A 17,392-nucleotide genomic window follows, 5' to 3' on the forward strand; every position below is an offset into this window, starting at 1 on the left:
TATCAGTGGCCACATAGTATATAGGGGCAGCATAATATATAGGGAGCAGCATAGTATATAGGGGGCAGCATAGTATATAGGGGGCATCATAGTATATAAGAAGCAGCATAGTATATAAGAATCAGCATAGTATATAAGAAGCAGGATAGTATATAGGGGGCAGCACAGATATCTTCATTGAACACACACACTTACAATGAGACATAAACACATGCAGACACGTATATAGACACACATACTAGAACATATACACATACGAACACAGAGACTTATATACACACATAGACACTTACTATCTCTCCTTGCTGATAGTCTCACAGGCTTCTTGCAGGACAAGCTGTGGGCGGAGCTTCCTCCTCTGCTCTTGCTCCTTGGCTCCTGTTTACTCAGTGTGTGTAAATAAGAGCAGAGGACAGAGCAGAGCCAGAGCCCAGTGGCGTCCCCTACTTGCTGGGAGGGTGCAGCACCCTGTGCACTCGCACACGTCACACACCCCTAAGGTCGGCCCTGCACAGAGCTAACTTAAAACATCCAGCCCTGGCAATTTCTATCGTACTGATGGGGGGGGGGGACACAAGCTCCACTCCCTTGTGATGCCGTGATAGCAATGGTTGTGCTGTTACAGCTGTGTACATTTATGGAGTATGGCAAGAAGGGAATGAACAGTGCAAAAGCAGCAGCAAATACTGGTTTGTATGGTACTACTAAGTGTATCACTTACCCATGTCAAACAGAATGTTAATGAGAGACCACCAAGATGGGGCCAACTTGAAAGTGCATCTCAGCCTGAGCCATTGCCTGGGAAGAACTTCTGCCACCCTAGACTGGAGATCTCTATTTTCTTATATAAACAGGTGCATGTGCTGCTCCTACAAAATAACTAGAGAATTCGCTCATCTCTAAAAATAACCTTTTGCACACTCATATGACCTGTCATTTCCTATTACATAATATTGCTTTGTGAGCAGGAAACAAAGTGTCCTACTAATGGGATCTGTATTAGAACATTGTTTGGAACAGCTGCTTTCCACAATATGTACTATCTTCCAAATTCTGTTGTCTTTTTGGATGTTAAGTATAAATAGGAAAAGCAATAACATCCAAACAAAATTGGTAAAATCCATAATAAATACAACCACTTTTACATATGCCATGCATGACGTCTGATGATATGTCTGTAACACTGATTATTTTTATTTTGATAGGTACCAGTCAAAGGATTCTGTATTTTTTACCAATTTCCATTCTCCTCAAGTCTACAACGCATGTCTGTTATTGCTAAGACAATAGGAGAAATGAAGTTTTCAGTTTTCATGAAAGGAGCTCCAGAAGTGATAGTTCAGTTTTGCAAGAAAGAAACAGGTATTGTAGATGAATACATTTTATGTAACTTAGCTGTGTTCCTGCCATAGACGTATGCCATGCCATTATAGAGGACCTGTCGGTTTTCCTGGCATGTCTGTTTTGCATTCCTCCTGGAAAAAAAACGATTCTATTGTGCCATTCCTTCATTGTGCCATTCCTCTGAATAAATTAACAACTGGGCATTACTATTTTGCTTGTCAATTCGACGTGTACCTACATACTAGCTGACATTGTCAGCACTGATTTGAGAGTATGTTTCAGAGTATTTAGGGACATGCTGCATTGACAAGGGGAATAGTAGCATTCATTGTCTATTTACTCTTACATTTCCAGGAGGAATAGCAGAGGAAATACACAATACTGAGTGATAAAAAAATATGTTTTATGGAGAAGTATTTACTAGTAGATGGACAAAATTACACCCTGCTGAAATTCAAATCTAACTACTGCTACAGACAGAAATTGCGGTGGGGTGACCTTTAAGCCTCTTCCCAGTCCCCATCTGTCTCAGTGTTAGTGTTTGCGATATGTGCATGCTTTAAAAACCCTGAACAATACAAGAGAATTTGAAGAGCACTGAAACAAAATGCTCCCAATTTATTAAGATGCGCACTCTTCCTCTTACTATATTAGGCTCATCTCTGGCTGTTCGGGTGCCACAGAGTGAAATACCACATAGAAGCTGGTGCAAATGACTACTATAATTTACGTCAGCTTCTGGCGTACATTATAGTTTGTCAGGCCGTGCATGGCCCCGCCCCATTCGCTAAGCTCCGCTTACCTTTTTAGAAAATTGCTATGAGCGGAAACGTCACTAAGGTTGCAGTTTTTCATCAAATGTTGGCCTTTGTGCCAATTGCGACTTTTCTATACCAGAAAACTAGCGTACAAATGTTAATAAATTTCCCCATGATGTATTTCTGCACAATCAATGTAATCCATTTTTGATTCATTCTACACTTTTTTATGTTATTTTTTTACACCTATAGTGCCAGCCAATTTTTCTTGCATTCTTAACCACTATGCGATGCAAGGTTTCCGTGTCATTGGCATTGCATATAAGGATTTCAAAGTAAATGAAGATATTAATGTGGAGAACTTAAAAAGGTGAGTAATTAAAAATGTTTCAGTAGGATTGATCTTATCCATGAAATAAAAACTTTGTAGAGCTCCCGAATCCTTACGTTAAGTAATCTTATGTGCCCAGTCATTCTAACGTAAGTTCAGACGTTTGTGCTGCAGACATATAGGCCACATGTTTTAAAGAGGACCTGTCACATCTCCTGACATGTCTGTTATAGTAAATAACTGTATTCCTCATGGAATTACAATTCTGGAACATCTTTTATTAGAACTTTGCGTTGTGGTATGAATAAATTGGCAACTGGGTGTTACCAGTCGGGGGGGGGGGGGGGTGTCCCTTCAGAGACTGACACTATACAATCAGCACTGAGAATGAGACTGTGTAGGAACAAACCCTTTTGACAAGGGGAATAGTAACACCTAGTTGTCAATTTATGAATCCATTTTTAGGAGCAATAAGAGAGACGCAGAGTACTAAGAAAATATGTTCCTGAATAGTTAAATGTATGGAATAAAATAGACATGTCAGAAGAGGTGACAGGTCCTCTTTAACAGAGTCTGCACCTGTTTAAAACAACATCTAGCCTTCCTTCCACCGCTGCTCCGGGAATAGGAGATAAGTTGTTATGATGGGATAACCCCTTTAAATATACTCTGGCAAGAAACTTTAACTTAATGAATAACCTACAAAAACCTCCAACCAAACAATTGGCGTAAAAGGGGTCCCCAAAAAAACTTAGTAGACAACCTAAACATGGACCATAGGGGAACAGAAATCCCAGACACAATGCAATATACACAATATTGTACAAAAGTAGAAAATCTTTATTAGATAGAATAGACAATGATACAATGCAGAATAAAAAATGGACTATGAACGAAGGAAAAGCAGAGTAGTCAGATGAAATAGACCAATGGCCTACAGAGACAATGACCTGGGTAAACGGAATACACTCAATAACCCACAATAAGGCATACATAAAACACAAAGTAGAATATGCTCATATGTATGTACTGCGGTAAATATGACAGGGATGGAAGAATGAATATTGTACAATATAACATGTGCCAGCTATGACACAAAGTCTGGGGATGATACATCCAAAAAGATAAAGGCAATCCAAACCAGAGCAACAACATGAATGTTAAATCAGCACATACCGTGAGACATTGTGGGAAGTGAGACCGGTGAACCAGGGACTGAAGACCACCTCGACGCGCGTTTCGCCAAACAGACCAGCTTCATCAGGAGGCTGGGTAAAGTTAAAACTAAGGGGGTTTATATAGGGGGTAAATAATTGTACTCACGTGTGGTGGGCGCAAATCGGTGCTAGACCCGCCCACCGAGAGACTCGCACATCGCGGGAAGCACCGCACGTCAAGGTGGTGAAGCGCACCATGATGACGTCACACAGAATCACCATGGTAACGCCGACGCTAAGCGGCACTTCCGGATGTGGATCCCACAGTGTGTGCATGTACCAGCGTCTGTGCACACACCACATTTGAGACAAAAAAGGGGACATGGACGAAGAATATATGTATAGTGAGGTGTTGGTAACAGTACCAAAATAATGGGGAAGTGGCACTAAATAAAGCAATTAATAAGAAGCTGGATATATATATATACCCATATGGATAACATGGAGTATAGATATGAATAATGGAGATGGACATACACAGATATAGAAAAATTTATATATGTATAGTATACACAAATAATAAAAACAATGATAAATAACAAATAAAATGTGGAAAAATGTATACAATATGAAAAAATATATGAAAAAATCTAAATAAATACAATATAAAAAATATATGTAACGTAAAGCAAACATACATGAATGTATGATAGAAGTGAAATAGAGTCAGAAGTTTACATAGAAATATATATACATATAAAAGTGTAAAAACATATAAGAAAAAAGAAAATCAAGTATATGAAAATACATATAAATGTGAACTATACATAATTATAAATATAAAAAGTGCCAGTGATCTGATGAAGTGAATAAAACGTGCCAAAAAAAATTAAAATAAAAAATAAATAAAACAGTGACAACAAGAAGTGCTCAATACATTTAATCATGAAAAATAGACAAAATAAATAGTGAGAATAAACCAATATTATTATTTAGAACATATAAAAATATGCATTAAAATGTCTGTGTGCATTACATAACTTCATAGTGCAAAAAACAATCATGTAAATCATGAATAATGGTAAAAAAATACAAATTAAAATTAAAAAATAAATAATAAATTCTGATATAAAAAAATATATAATAATGAATAAAAGAACTGGAATATAAAAAAAATATAATAAATACATAATAAATAATAATGAATAAATAAATAAAATGGTGTAAAAATATATATAATGGTACAAAATAAAAATAAACTAGAAAAACAAAAAATGTAATGAAATATAAAAAATGTTTTTAATAAAAAATAATAATGGTAAATAATAATAATAATAATAATAAATAATAAACAAATGTATATAGTAGAATGAAAATGAAAAAATAATAAAATAAAAATATATAAATATAAAAACATATATAAACAAGAATCTTCAAATGAATCCATCTCAGAAATCGTTCAATTCAATATTCAACTTGATTGTGAACCAATAGCTCCTCCTCCTTCACCACCAAAGAGGCATGTCCCATGTACCAAAATGTATAAAACTGAAAAATAGAAAACAAGAATAAAAAACAAGAAAAAAAACCCTAGATGCATAAAATTCACGCAAGATGGAAAATCATAAAAAGGGCTTGAAACTAGTGGCTTCATTCAGACCGAAAGGTGCCACTGTGTTAAGTAGAGTGATCCATTTAATCCCTTTCCTCAATAGGGCCAAGCGTACATCTCCTCCTCTCCAACCCAAAGGGATTCTGTCAATCCCATGTACCTTAAAGCTTTTAGGGTTACAGGAGTGGTGCTCACGGAAATGACGGCGGATAGGCTGAAGTTTATCAACATCCTGTGCATTAGCAGCTGATTGCATTTTGCTCACATGTTCCAACACTCGTACCTTGAGCGGTCTGCTCGTCATACCAATGTACAGTAGATAAGATCACATGAGCAAGTGGCAAAATACACCACCGCTTCTGTGTTACAGGTGATATTGTACACTATCTTAAACTCCTTCCTTTGTCAGGGCTGTAGAAGTTAAAAACACTTGAGATGTACTTGCAAGCTGCACAATTGCCACAGTTGAAGGATCCCCAAGGGGGGCCACGACTACCAAAAGGATTCTTGGGAGGGCTGGGAACGTAATGGCTAGATATTAAAAGGTCTCTTACATTTTTAGATCTTCTCCAAGTGATGGAGGGATAATGAGGTAGAACCCTTGCCAAATCACAGTCAGTGAGTAGAACACTCCTGTGTTTCTGTAGAATACTGCGGATCTCATTCCACTGAGGATTAAATGTTGTAATAAACCTCACTTTTTGTTCAAAGTGATTTTTCTTTTTGATCTTACCAATAGTCCATCACGAGTAGAGTGTTTCGCTCGTAAATAGCCAGTTCGGATATCTCTCTGGCTGTAACCACGATTGTGAAACCTAGCTGTCATATCTAATGCTTGACGCTCAAAATTGCTATCACTGGAGCAGATACGCTTCACCCTCAAAAATTGGCCCACAGGTATAGCCTTATTAACTTTAGGATAGTATGCGGAAGTGGCATGAAGCAGGGCATTGGTCGAAGTTTTCTTCCTGAAAATATCCGTAGAAATAGACCGCTCATCATCTTTCATAACCAGAATGTCCAGAAATTCAACACAGGTTTTACTATATCGCCACGTAAGTTTGATATTGAAGTTGTTATCGTTAAGGGAGGCCAAAAAAGAATCTAATTGGGATGCGGAGCCCTGCCAGATGAATAGAATATCGTCTATATACCTTGACCACAGGAGTAGCGCATCATGAAATGGAATATGTTGAACAATATCTCTCACCCACAGCCCCAGGAACAAATTCGCATAAGAGGGCGCGCAAGTAGTAAAAGGCGATCCTTGAACGTACAATAGTTATGTGTGAGAGCAAAATGCAAAAAGACTCAAAACAAATTCAATGAGATCCGGATCATGGTTGGTCATGTGCAAAAAATATCTAGACGCCTGTACTCCGTGGTCGTGGCATATAGACATATAAAGGGACTCCATATCGCATGTCACAAGAAACATGTCATCCTCCAGATGTAACCCATTAAGTCGCTGGAGCATGTCAGTTGTATCCCTAATGTACTAAGGCAGGGTCTCGACACACCCCTGCAAATAGAAATCGACAAATCTACAAATGCTCACATAAGCCACCAATCCCTGATACAATGGGACGGCCAGGAGGACTAATAGAGTTTTTGTTCACTTTGGGAAATAAATAAAATGTGGGTTTAACAGGAAAGTGAACCACAAGGCCCTCCTTCAGTTTAACATTAATGATATGTTCGTCCACACCTTTTTGTAGTAGAGTGTCCAGTTCTTTCTTAAAAATCAGGGTGGGATCAGAAGGTAGCCTGCGATAACATTGCTGTGTGTTAATCTGGCAAAATGCTTCACTCTCATACATCTGTGTAGGCCAGATCACAACATTACCCCCTTTATCCGCTTGTTTAATAACCACATCTTTAAGACCTTTAAGTTGTTTAATGGCCTGACGTTGAATGAAATTAAGGTTATTCAGCGTATTTTGTTCAGAAATAGCTTTAACCCCTTCCCGACATCCGCCGTATATATACGGCGCTGCCGGGAAGGTGTTCCCGCAAAGCGCAGTACAGTTACGTCGCGGTGATGGTGCGGGCTCAGAAGCAGAGCCGGCACCATCACCGCGGGGTGACAACTGTATTATACAGCTTGCACCCTCCTGTAACTGCCAGTACCGGAGCTATTCTCCGATCCGGCAGATTAACCCCTCAGATGCTGCGCTCAATATGACGTAATCGCTGGGTTGCTGTGGCAATCGGATGCCAGAAAATGGCATCCGAGTCTGCCTTGTATGGCGTGTCCTCATAGGCTTGCTGTCAGTGAATAACTGACATCGCTAATACACTGCACTACATATGTAGTGCAGTGTATTAGAGTAGCGATCGGGGCATCAGGCCATCAAGTCCCCTAGTGGGACAAGTCAAAAAAGTAAAAGAAAGTTAATAAAAATGTGGTAAAACAATAAAAACACACACGTTTCAAATAAAAATAAAGCTAAACTGACTTTTTTCCCATAGTAAGTCTTTTATTATGGGAAAAACCGTAAAAATTAAAAAACTATACATAATTGGTATCTCCGCGTCCGTAACGACCCAAACTACAAAACTATTATGTAATTTATCCCGCAGGGTGAACGCTGTAAAAAAAAAACATGAAAAACAACGCCATAATCTTTGTTTTTCGGTCACATCTCCTTCCAAAAAATGCTATAAAAAGTGATAAAAAAGTCAAATTTACTCCAAAATAGTACTAATAAAAACGGCAATCCGTCCCGCAAAAAATAATCCCTGACACTGCTTTGTGCACGCAAAAATAAAAAAGTTATGGGTCTTAGAATATGGCGACACAGAAAACAAATGATTTTTAAAAAAAAGTGATTTTATTGTGCAAAAGCTGCAATACATAAAAAAACTATATAAATTTGGTATCGCCGTAATCATATCGAGCCGCAGAATAAAGCTAACATGTAATTTAGGGCGCACTGTGGATACCGAAAAAAAAAACAATAAAAAACTATTCCAGAATTGCTTGTTTTTGGTAATTTCCTTTACCAAAAAATGAAATAAAAAGTGATCAAAAAGTCGTATGTGTTCCAAAACAGTACCAATAACATCTACAGCCCGTCTTGCAAAAAACAAGCCCGCACACCGCTCAATCAACTGAAAAATAAAAAAGTTATGGCACTAGTAATGCGGTGATGAAAAAACATCTCAATGCACAGGCCGGAGGGGCAGGGGCGTAGCTAAAGACTCATGGGCCCGATGCAAAAGTACTTATTGCCCCCCCCCCCCGCAAACTTCTCATGACCGACGGTCCGCAGCTTTCAGCTGCATCGCTCGGTCTCCTAAGTGACCCAACAATGCAGCACTAGCAGCCAGGGGCGTCACTAAGGCTGGGTTCACACACCCTATTTACGGACGTAATTCGGGCGTTTTAGCCCCGAATTACGTCCGAAAATGCGGCTCAAAAGCGTTGGCAAACATCTGCCCATTCATTATAATGGGTCTTACGATGTTCTGTGCCGATGGTAAAAAAGACGCCTGCGTCAAAGAAGTGCCTGTCACTCCACGGAAAAACAGCTCCAATTACGTCCGTAATGGACGCAGCAAAAGACGCCTGCACATGCCTTTACGGCTGAAATTACGGTGCTATTTTCTCCTGAAAACAGCACCGTCATTTCAGCCGTAACGGACGCTGCCGTGTGAACATACCCTCAGGGCTTAAAATGTCAGGGGAAATAGCCCCAATACATATGTGTCCACCCAATAAAAAATGTGTGTATAGGAGACAGCATAGCATGTCTATAGCACTACGACCCTATAAACTATGGATAGGATTAGATACATTGGCTCAGCAGACAGTATCACACATGATAGAATTAGATACAGTGGCTCAGCAGGCAGTATAACACATGATAGGATTAGATACAGTGGCTCAGCAGACAGTATCACACATGATAGGATTAGATTCAGTGGCCCAGCAGACAGTATCACACATGATAGGATCAGATACAATGACTCAGCAGACAGTATCACACATGATAGGATTAGATACAGTGACTCAGCAGACAGTATCACACATGATAGGATTAGATACAGTGGTTCAGCAGACAGTATCACACATGATTGGATTAGATATAGGGCCCAGCAGACAGTATCACACATGATCGGATTAGGTACAGTGGCTCAGCAGACAGTATCACACATGATTGGATAAGATATAGGGCCCAGCAGAAAGTATCACACATGATTGGATTATATATAGGTGCCAAGCTTGCTGACATTGCGGCTCCAGCGCTGGACCCAGGAAAGGTAAGAATAATAATTTTGCTTCTTTATGTGTTACTGATTATTTTTGTGTGTTTGTATTTTTTTACAGGTTCGGTTGTTGGACTTCGGATACGAGGACTTCAATGACGGAGTTTTTTTATTCTCAATAAAATGGTTAATGGGGGTTGTGTTTTTTTATTTCAATAAAATATTTTTCTATGTGCTTGTATCTTTTTAAACTTTATTATCACCGCCTTAGTAATGGCCGCTGGCTGATTAACAACCTCCATTACTAAGGCGGGGCTTAATGTTAACAGGTGCAGAGGCAAACACTAACCCCCATTATTACCCCGGTACCCACCGCCACCAGGGGTACTGGGAAGAGCCGGGTACGAACCAGTACCCGACCATCTGTAGTGACGGTCAGGCACCGGGGCGGCCGCAGGCTGGTAGTATTAGGCTGGGGAAGGCCAAAAGCAGTGGCACCTACCACCCTGGTAAGGCTGCCTGCTGCTGCTGTGTTGTATCTGGCTGGTTATGAAAATTGGGGGGGACCCGACATCGTTCTTTCCAATTATTATTTATTTTTTATTTTTTTTAAATGACATGGGGTCCCCCCCATTTTTCATAACCAGCCAGATACAATAAAGCAGCAGCAGCCTAGCATTACCAGGGTGGGAAGGGCCACTGTTTTTGGCCTTTCCCCTCCTGATAATACCAGCCTGCGGCCACCCCAGTGGCCGACCATCACTACAGATGGTCGAGTACTGGATGGTACCCGGCTCTTCCCAGCACCCCTGGTGGCCGTGGGTACCGGGGTAATAAAGGGGGTTAGTGTTCGCCTCTGCACCGGCTAACACTAAGCCCCGCCTTAGCAATGGATGCTGTCAATCAGCCGGTGGCCATTACTAAGGCGGTAGTAATATAGTTTAAAAAAAAAACACAAAGACATAGAAAAAATATTTTATTGAAATAAAAATAAAAAAACACACAACCCTCATTAACCATTTTATTGATAATAAAAAAAAAAGCTGTCATCGAAGTAGTCCTGGAATCCGACGTAGTCCAACGACCGAACCTGTAAGAAAAGACACAAAAAAAACGATTAGTAACACATGTGTTAGGCTTAGATACAGGGCCTATGTGTGATACTGTCTGTGGGACCCTGTATCTAAGCCTACCACAAGGTAGGCTTAGATACAGGGTCCAGCAGACAGTAATCTTATACAGTATAAGATTACTGTGTGCTGGGGCCCTGTATCTAAACCTACAGTGTGGTAGGCTTAGATACAGGGTCCCACAGACAAGATCACACATGGGCCCTGTATCTAAGCCTACCATGTGATTGGCTTAGATACAGGGCCCAGCAGACAGGATCACACAATCTGTGATCCTGTCTCATGGGCCCCCTAAGCCTGCTACATTGTAGCTTTAAAGGGGTTGTGCAGTCCCTAAACATTGATGGCCTATCCTCAGGATAGGCCATCAATAGCTGATGTGTCAGGGTCCGTCTCCTGGGACCCGCCAATCAGCTGTTTTGAAGGGGTCGAAGCACTCGTACGACAGCTGCTTCCCCTTCATTTCACTACTCGCTCACACTTTGAATCGCCGACACCGATTCACAGTGTGACCGGAATGAAGGTGAAGCAGCTCTCGTACGAGTGCTGCGGCCCCTTCAAAACAGCTGATTGGCGGGTCCCGGGAGTCGGACCCTGCCAGTCAGGGCTACTAATCTTACCTTCCTCTTCAGCCGCGGCAGTAGTTCTGTCCTCTCGATGTTGTCCGTGGCGCATAGCGTGGCGTTGACGTCAGGACCTCCGCTGCGATCCGGAACCAGGAAGGTAAGTACAGTCTGTTACTATAGTAACAGGGGCCCGCGGCCCGAGTTACTATAGTAACTTTTTATTGATGTGGTGTGGGGGGCTGTGGGCCCACCTGGCTTTGGGGCCAGGTCGCAATTGCGACCGCTGCGACCCCTATAGCTACGCCAGTGCGGAGGGGAACATTCCAGTTTCAGGGCCCTAGTATTTAGGAGCTAGGAAAGGGAAGGGACATAGCACATCCGCTGGAAGTGAGGGTGCCCGTATTATACCCGCGCAAAACTTTCCCAGCAATATTTCCCAAACTACGAAGGAGAAAAAGTCCCCAAAAGGTGCAAAGCGTTACAAAAGGGGGATAAGAAAGAAAACCGTTTATCAGTGTGACACCGGCCTGCGCATAACGGATTGCTTCACATCGTAACACACTTCTATGGATAATTTTATTATTTACCCGATTATTATACCATCTTATTATGCCCTGATGTACTCCGCACAGATTACAAATACTCCCACATTCTAAACTGAAATACCAGCAAAACCCCAAACAGAACTATTACCAAGCAAAATCCATGCTCAAAATGGCGGTCTTTCCCTTCTTAGCCCTACAGTGTGCCCAAACAGCAATTTATGGCCACAAGTAAGGCATTACCATACCCGGGAGAACCCGCTTAACAATTTATGGGGTAAGATTCTCTAGGGGCACAACATATTGTGCGGTGAATGGGCATATCAGTGGAAAAATTGCAATTTTCACATTGCACCATCCACTGCGTATTCATTTCTGAAAAACACCTGTGGAGTCTAAATTCTCACTACACCCCTTGATAAATGCCTTTAGGTGTGTAGTTTCTAAAACGGGGTCACTTTTGTTTGGTACATCAGTAGTTTTGCAAATGCAACATGGCGTCCGCAAACCATTCCAGCAAAATTTACGCTCCAAAAGATAAATACTGCTCCTTTTCTTCTGAATGCTCCCATATATGTAAACAGCTGATTATAACCACATATTAGGTGTTACCGTACTCGGGAGAAATTTCTTTACAAATGTTGGGGTGCTTTTTCTTCTCTATTCCTAGTAAAAATGAAAAATGTTGATCTAAATCTACATCTTGATGGAAAAAAAAAATATTTTTCATTTTCATGGCTTAATTCTAATTAATTCAGCAAAAAACCTTTGGGATCAAAATTGTCACTATACCCCTAGATGATTCCTCAGGGGGTGCAGTTTCCCAAATGGAGTCACTTTGGGGTGTTTCCACTGTACTAGTACTACAGGGGCTCAGCAAATGTGAAATGGCGCCCAGAAACCATTGCAAAGTCCAAATGGTGCTCCTTCCATTCTGAGCCCTACCGTGTGTCCAAACAGATGTTTATGACCACATGTGGGGTATTGTTTTACTCGGGAGAAATTGCTTTACAAATGTTGCGGTGCTTTTTCTCCTTCATCCTTGTGGAAATTTTTACGGCCTACTTCCAATAAGTTCTGTAAAACACCTGTGGGGTCAAACTGCTCACTGTTCCGCTAGATAATTTCCTCATGGGGTGTAGTTTCCAAAATGGGGTCACTTGTTGGGGGTTTCCCCTCGTTTGTCCCCTCAGGGGCTTTGTAAATGCGACATGGCCACCGCAAACCATTCCTGCTAAATTTGAGTTCCAAAAGTCAAATGGCACTCTTTAACTTCTCAGCCTCGCTGTGTGTCCAAACAGCCGTTTATTACCACATGTGGGATAATGTTTTACTCGGGAGAAATTTCTTTACAAATTTTATGGTACTTTTTCTCCTTTAGTCCTTGTGTAAATGAAAAAAAAAATTAGCTAAACCTACATTTTATTTGAAAAAAATGTAGATTTTCATTTTCACAGCCTACTTCCAAAAATTTCTGCAAAAAACCTGTGGGGTCAAAATGCTTACTATACCCCTAGATAATTTCCTCAAGGGGTATAGTTTCCAAAATGGGGTCACTTGTTGGGGGTATCCACTGTTTTGTCCCCTTAGGGGCTTTGCAAATGTGACATGGCCTCCGAAAACCATTCCTGCTAAATTTGAGCTCCAAGAGCCAAATGGCGCTCTTTCCATTCTAAGCCCTGCCGTGTGTCCAAACAACCGTTTATTACCACATGTGGGGTATTGTTTTACTCGGGAGAAATTGCTCTACAAATGTTCTGGTGCTTTTTCTATTTTAGTTCTTTTGGAAATGAAAAAAAATTAGCTAAACCTACATTTTATTTGAAAAAATGTAGATTTTCATTTTCATGGCCTAGCTCCAAAAAATTTAGCAAAAAAAACTGTCAGGTCAAAATGTTTGCTACACCCCTAAATAAATTCCTCGAGGGGTGTAGTTTCCAAAATGGGGTCACTTTTGGGGGGTTTCAACTGTTTTAGTTCCACAAGACCTGTTCAAAGCTGACATGGTGCCTAAAATATATTCTAATAAAAAGGAGGCCCAAAATCCACTAGGTGCTCCTTTACTTCTGAGGCCGGTGCTTTAGTCCAGTAGCACACTAGAGCTACATGTGGGAAATTTCCTAAAACTGCAGAACCTGGGCAATAAATATTGAGTTGCATTTCACTGGTAAAACCTTCTGTGGTACAAAAAAAAATGAACTTTGTAAATTTCACCTCTACTTGCCTTAATTCCTGCGCAATGTCTAAAGGGTTAAGAAACTTTCTAAATGCTGTTTTGAATACTTTGAGGGGTGCAGTTTTTAAAATTGGGTGACTTATTGGGGGTTTCTAATATCTAAGGACCTCAAAGCCACTTCACAACTGAACTGGCCCCTGTAAAAATAGCATTTTTAAATTTTCTTGAAAATGTGAAAAATTGCTGCTAAAGTTCTAAGCCTTGTAACGTCCTAGAAAAATAAAAGGATGTTCAAAAAACGATGCCAAACTAAAGTAGACATATGGGTGATGTTAATTAGCAACAATTTTGTGTGGTATAACTGCCTGTCTTACAAGCAGATACATTTTGAGAAAAGTGCTAATTTTTGCAATTTTCGCTAAATTTTGGTGTTTTCACAATTAAATACTGAATGTATCGGGCAAATTTTGTCAGGAACATAAAGTCCAATGTGTCACGAGAAAACAATCTCAGAATCGCTTGGATAGGTAAAAGCATTCTGGAGTTATTACCACATAAAGTGAAACATGTCAGATTTGAAAAATGAGGCCATGTCAGGAAGGTCAAAAGTGGCCAAAGAGGGAAGTGGTTAAAGTCTTTTTTAACTACTTCTCTGTGAGTTACAGCATGGCAGGCGTAGTCTCATGAGATTACGCTGTAATCTGTCATTTACAGCGAGATCGTGCTGTGCTGTAAATCACGGAGAAGTGGTCAGGATTCTGAATACACATCATGTCCTGGCTGGAGGTAATGTCTATTCATTGTCAGGGCACTGCAGTAACGTTACAGATTGTTTATGTGGCTGCACATAGCGATATCGCTATGTGCTGTATAAATGAATGGAGAGAAGTGTATGACGCTGATTGGTCACTGATTGGTCAGCGTCATACACTTCTCTGCACAACGCCCACTTGGCCATATAGTAAAACACACCCAGTTGTCCATTGGGAAACTCATTAGCATAAAGATAATATAGGTCATAACTGTTAAAAATGATCGTTTTTCTAAATAAAAAAACACTGCTGTAATCTACATTACAGCACCGATCACATCATGTACAATATAGGCCACTTATACTGTTGTGACAGAGCCTCTTTAATGACCAAGCTATTTTTTACGTTTTTCCACCGTCACATTCAAAGAGCTATAACTTTTATATTTTTGCCTCGACATAGCTCTATAAGGAATTGTTTTTTGCGGGACAAGTTCTGTTTTTTTAATAGCATAGTTTGGGATACATATAATTTATTGATTAACTTTTATTAACTTTTGTTTGGGGGGTAATAGTGAAAAACAGCAATTTCGCCACACTTTTTTGCATCCTAAATCTATGCTGTTTACTATGTGGTATAAATAACAAAATAACTGTGTTTAGCGTGTTGTTACAATTGCAACGATACCAAATTAATTTAGATTTTGTATGTTTTATTACTTTTACACAGTAAAATCTCTTTTTTTTTCAAAATGATTTGTTTTTATGTCTCCATATTTGAAGAGAGATAACTTTTTGATTTTTCCGCCGATGCAGCGCTCTGAGGGCTTTTTGTGTGTTTGACAATTTGTAGTTTTTATTGGTACCATTTTGGAGTACATGCGACTTTTTGATCACTTTTTATCATATTTTATTTTAAGGCAGGATTCACAGAAAACAGCAATTTTTGCGTTGTTTTTTATTTTATTTTTTTACGGCATTCGCCAAGAGGGTTAAATAATAAAATAATGTTATAGTTGGGGTTGTTACGGACGCGGCGATATCAAATATGTGTACATTTTTTATATATATAATAAAGCAGCTTGTAGGGGGAAAAAGTGGGGTTTTCATTTTAGATCTGTTTCACTTTTTTATTTATTAACTTTACTAAACTTTTTTTTTTTTTACCAGTCCCACTAGGGGACTTCACTATGTGATCGTCTGATCGCTATTATAATACACTGCAAATACTTCTCTATTGCAGTGTATTACTGCATGTCTGTGTAAAACGGACAGGAATCTGTCAGGCCTCTGGCATGGCCTAGCAGGCATTAATTGGGGCAGACCTGGGGGCCTTTGTTAGGCCCCCAGCTGCCATAGAATACACCGACACCGTGAGATCAAACGCAGGGTGCCGCGGGGTAAGAGAGGGAGCTCTGTCCCTCTCCAAAACCACTCAGATGTGGCGCTCGCTATTGAGCGCCGCATCTGAAGGGTTAAACGAGCGAGATCGATACGGATATCGATCTCACCCGTTCGCACAGGGATGCACCCAGCCCTCAGCTTTAATGGCTCCCTGCTCTATTTATTTATTCTGATGCAACGCCGTAAAAAGTCTACTGCATCGGAATAAAGCCTGTTAGTAGCCACCGTAAAAACACTATGGGGCGGTCACTAACGGGGTAAGTAACAGCTTTCTGGACATGTACAGTAAGCTATGGCACAAAAACTACATTTAAATTAAATTTGTTATTGTCCAGCTCACTGGAAATGCTCTTTGGACCAGACCCATTTTTTCAAATCTGACGTGTCACTTTATGTGCTAATAACTCAGGAATGCTTTTACCTATCCAATTGATTCTGAGATTGTTTTCTTGTGACATATTGTACTTTATGTTAGTGAAAAAATTTGGTCGATAAATTCATTGCTTATTTGTGAAAAACACCAAAATTTAGAGAAAATTTGAAGAAATTTGGATTTTTCCAATTTGAAATGTATCTGCTTGTAAAACAGATAGTAATACCACACAAAATAGTTACTAATTAACATTTCCCATATGTCTACTTTATATTTGCATAGTTTTTTGAACATCCTTTTGTTTTTCTAGGACGTTACAATGCTTAGAACTTTAGCAGCAATTTCTCACATTTTTAAGAAAATTTCATAAGGCTATTTTTTCAGAGACGAGTTCAGTTCTGAAGTGGTTTTGAGGGCCCTATATATTAGAACCCCCCATAAAACACCCCATTTTCAAAACTGCACCCCTCAAAGTATTCAAAACAACATTCAGAAAGTGTTTCAACCCTTTAGGCATTTTACAGGAATTGAAGGAAAGTAGAGCTGAAATGTTCAAATTTCATTTTTTTTTTTACAAAATTCATTTATAATAAAAAAAATTCTGTACCACAGAAGGTTTTACCTGAGAAACGCAACTCAATACTTATTGCCCAAGTTCTGCAGTTTTTAGAAATATCCCACATGTGGCCCTAGTGTGCTAATGGACGGAAACACCGGCCTCCGAAGCAAAGGAGCACCTAGAGGATTTTGGAGCCTCCTTTTTTTAGAATATATTTTAAGCACCATGTCAGGTTTGAAGAGGTCTTGTGGTGCCAAAACAGTGGAAACACCCCAAAAGTGACCCCATTTTTTAAACTACACCCCTCAGGGAATTTATCTAGGGGTATAGTTAGCATTTTGACCCCACAGGTATTTTGCTATATTTATTGGAGTTAGTCTGTGAAAATGAAAATCTACTTTTTTTCTGGAAAAACATAAAAATTTCTAATTTTTGCAAGAAATAAAGGAGAAAAAGCACCACAAAATTTGTAAAGCA

At 39.8% G+C, this 17,392-nt stretch overlaps 1 protein-coding gene across 2 annotated transcripts in view; it reads left to right on the forward strand.

Annotated features, from left to right (window-relative positions):
* The window catches only part of LOC142759518 (putative cation-transporting ATPase 13A5), a 177,826-nt gene that overhangs the window by 77,236 nt on the left and 83,198 nt on the right, over positions 1-17,392 (forward strand). For both annotated transcript variants that reach the window (XM_075861765.1, XM_075861766.1), the window contains 2 exons: positions 1,206-1,362; positions 2,355-2,472. In XM_075861765.1, coding sequence (XP_075717880.1) covers positions 1,206-1,362; positions 2,355-2,472 — 275 coding nt within the window. The remainder of the gene's footprint in view (positions 1-1,205; positions 1,363-2,354; positions 2,473-17,392) is intronic.

This window comes from Rhinoderma darwinii, chromosome 4 (genome assembly GCF_050947455.1).
Source record: "Rhinoderma darwinii isolate aRhiDar2 chromosome 4, aRhiDar2.hap1, whole genome shotgun sequence".
NCBI classification, from domain to species: Eukaryota; Metazoa; Chordata; class Amphibia; order Anura; family Rhinodermatidae; genus Rhinoderma; species Rhinoderma darwinii.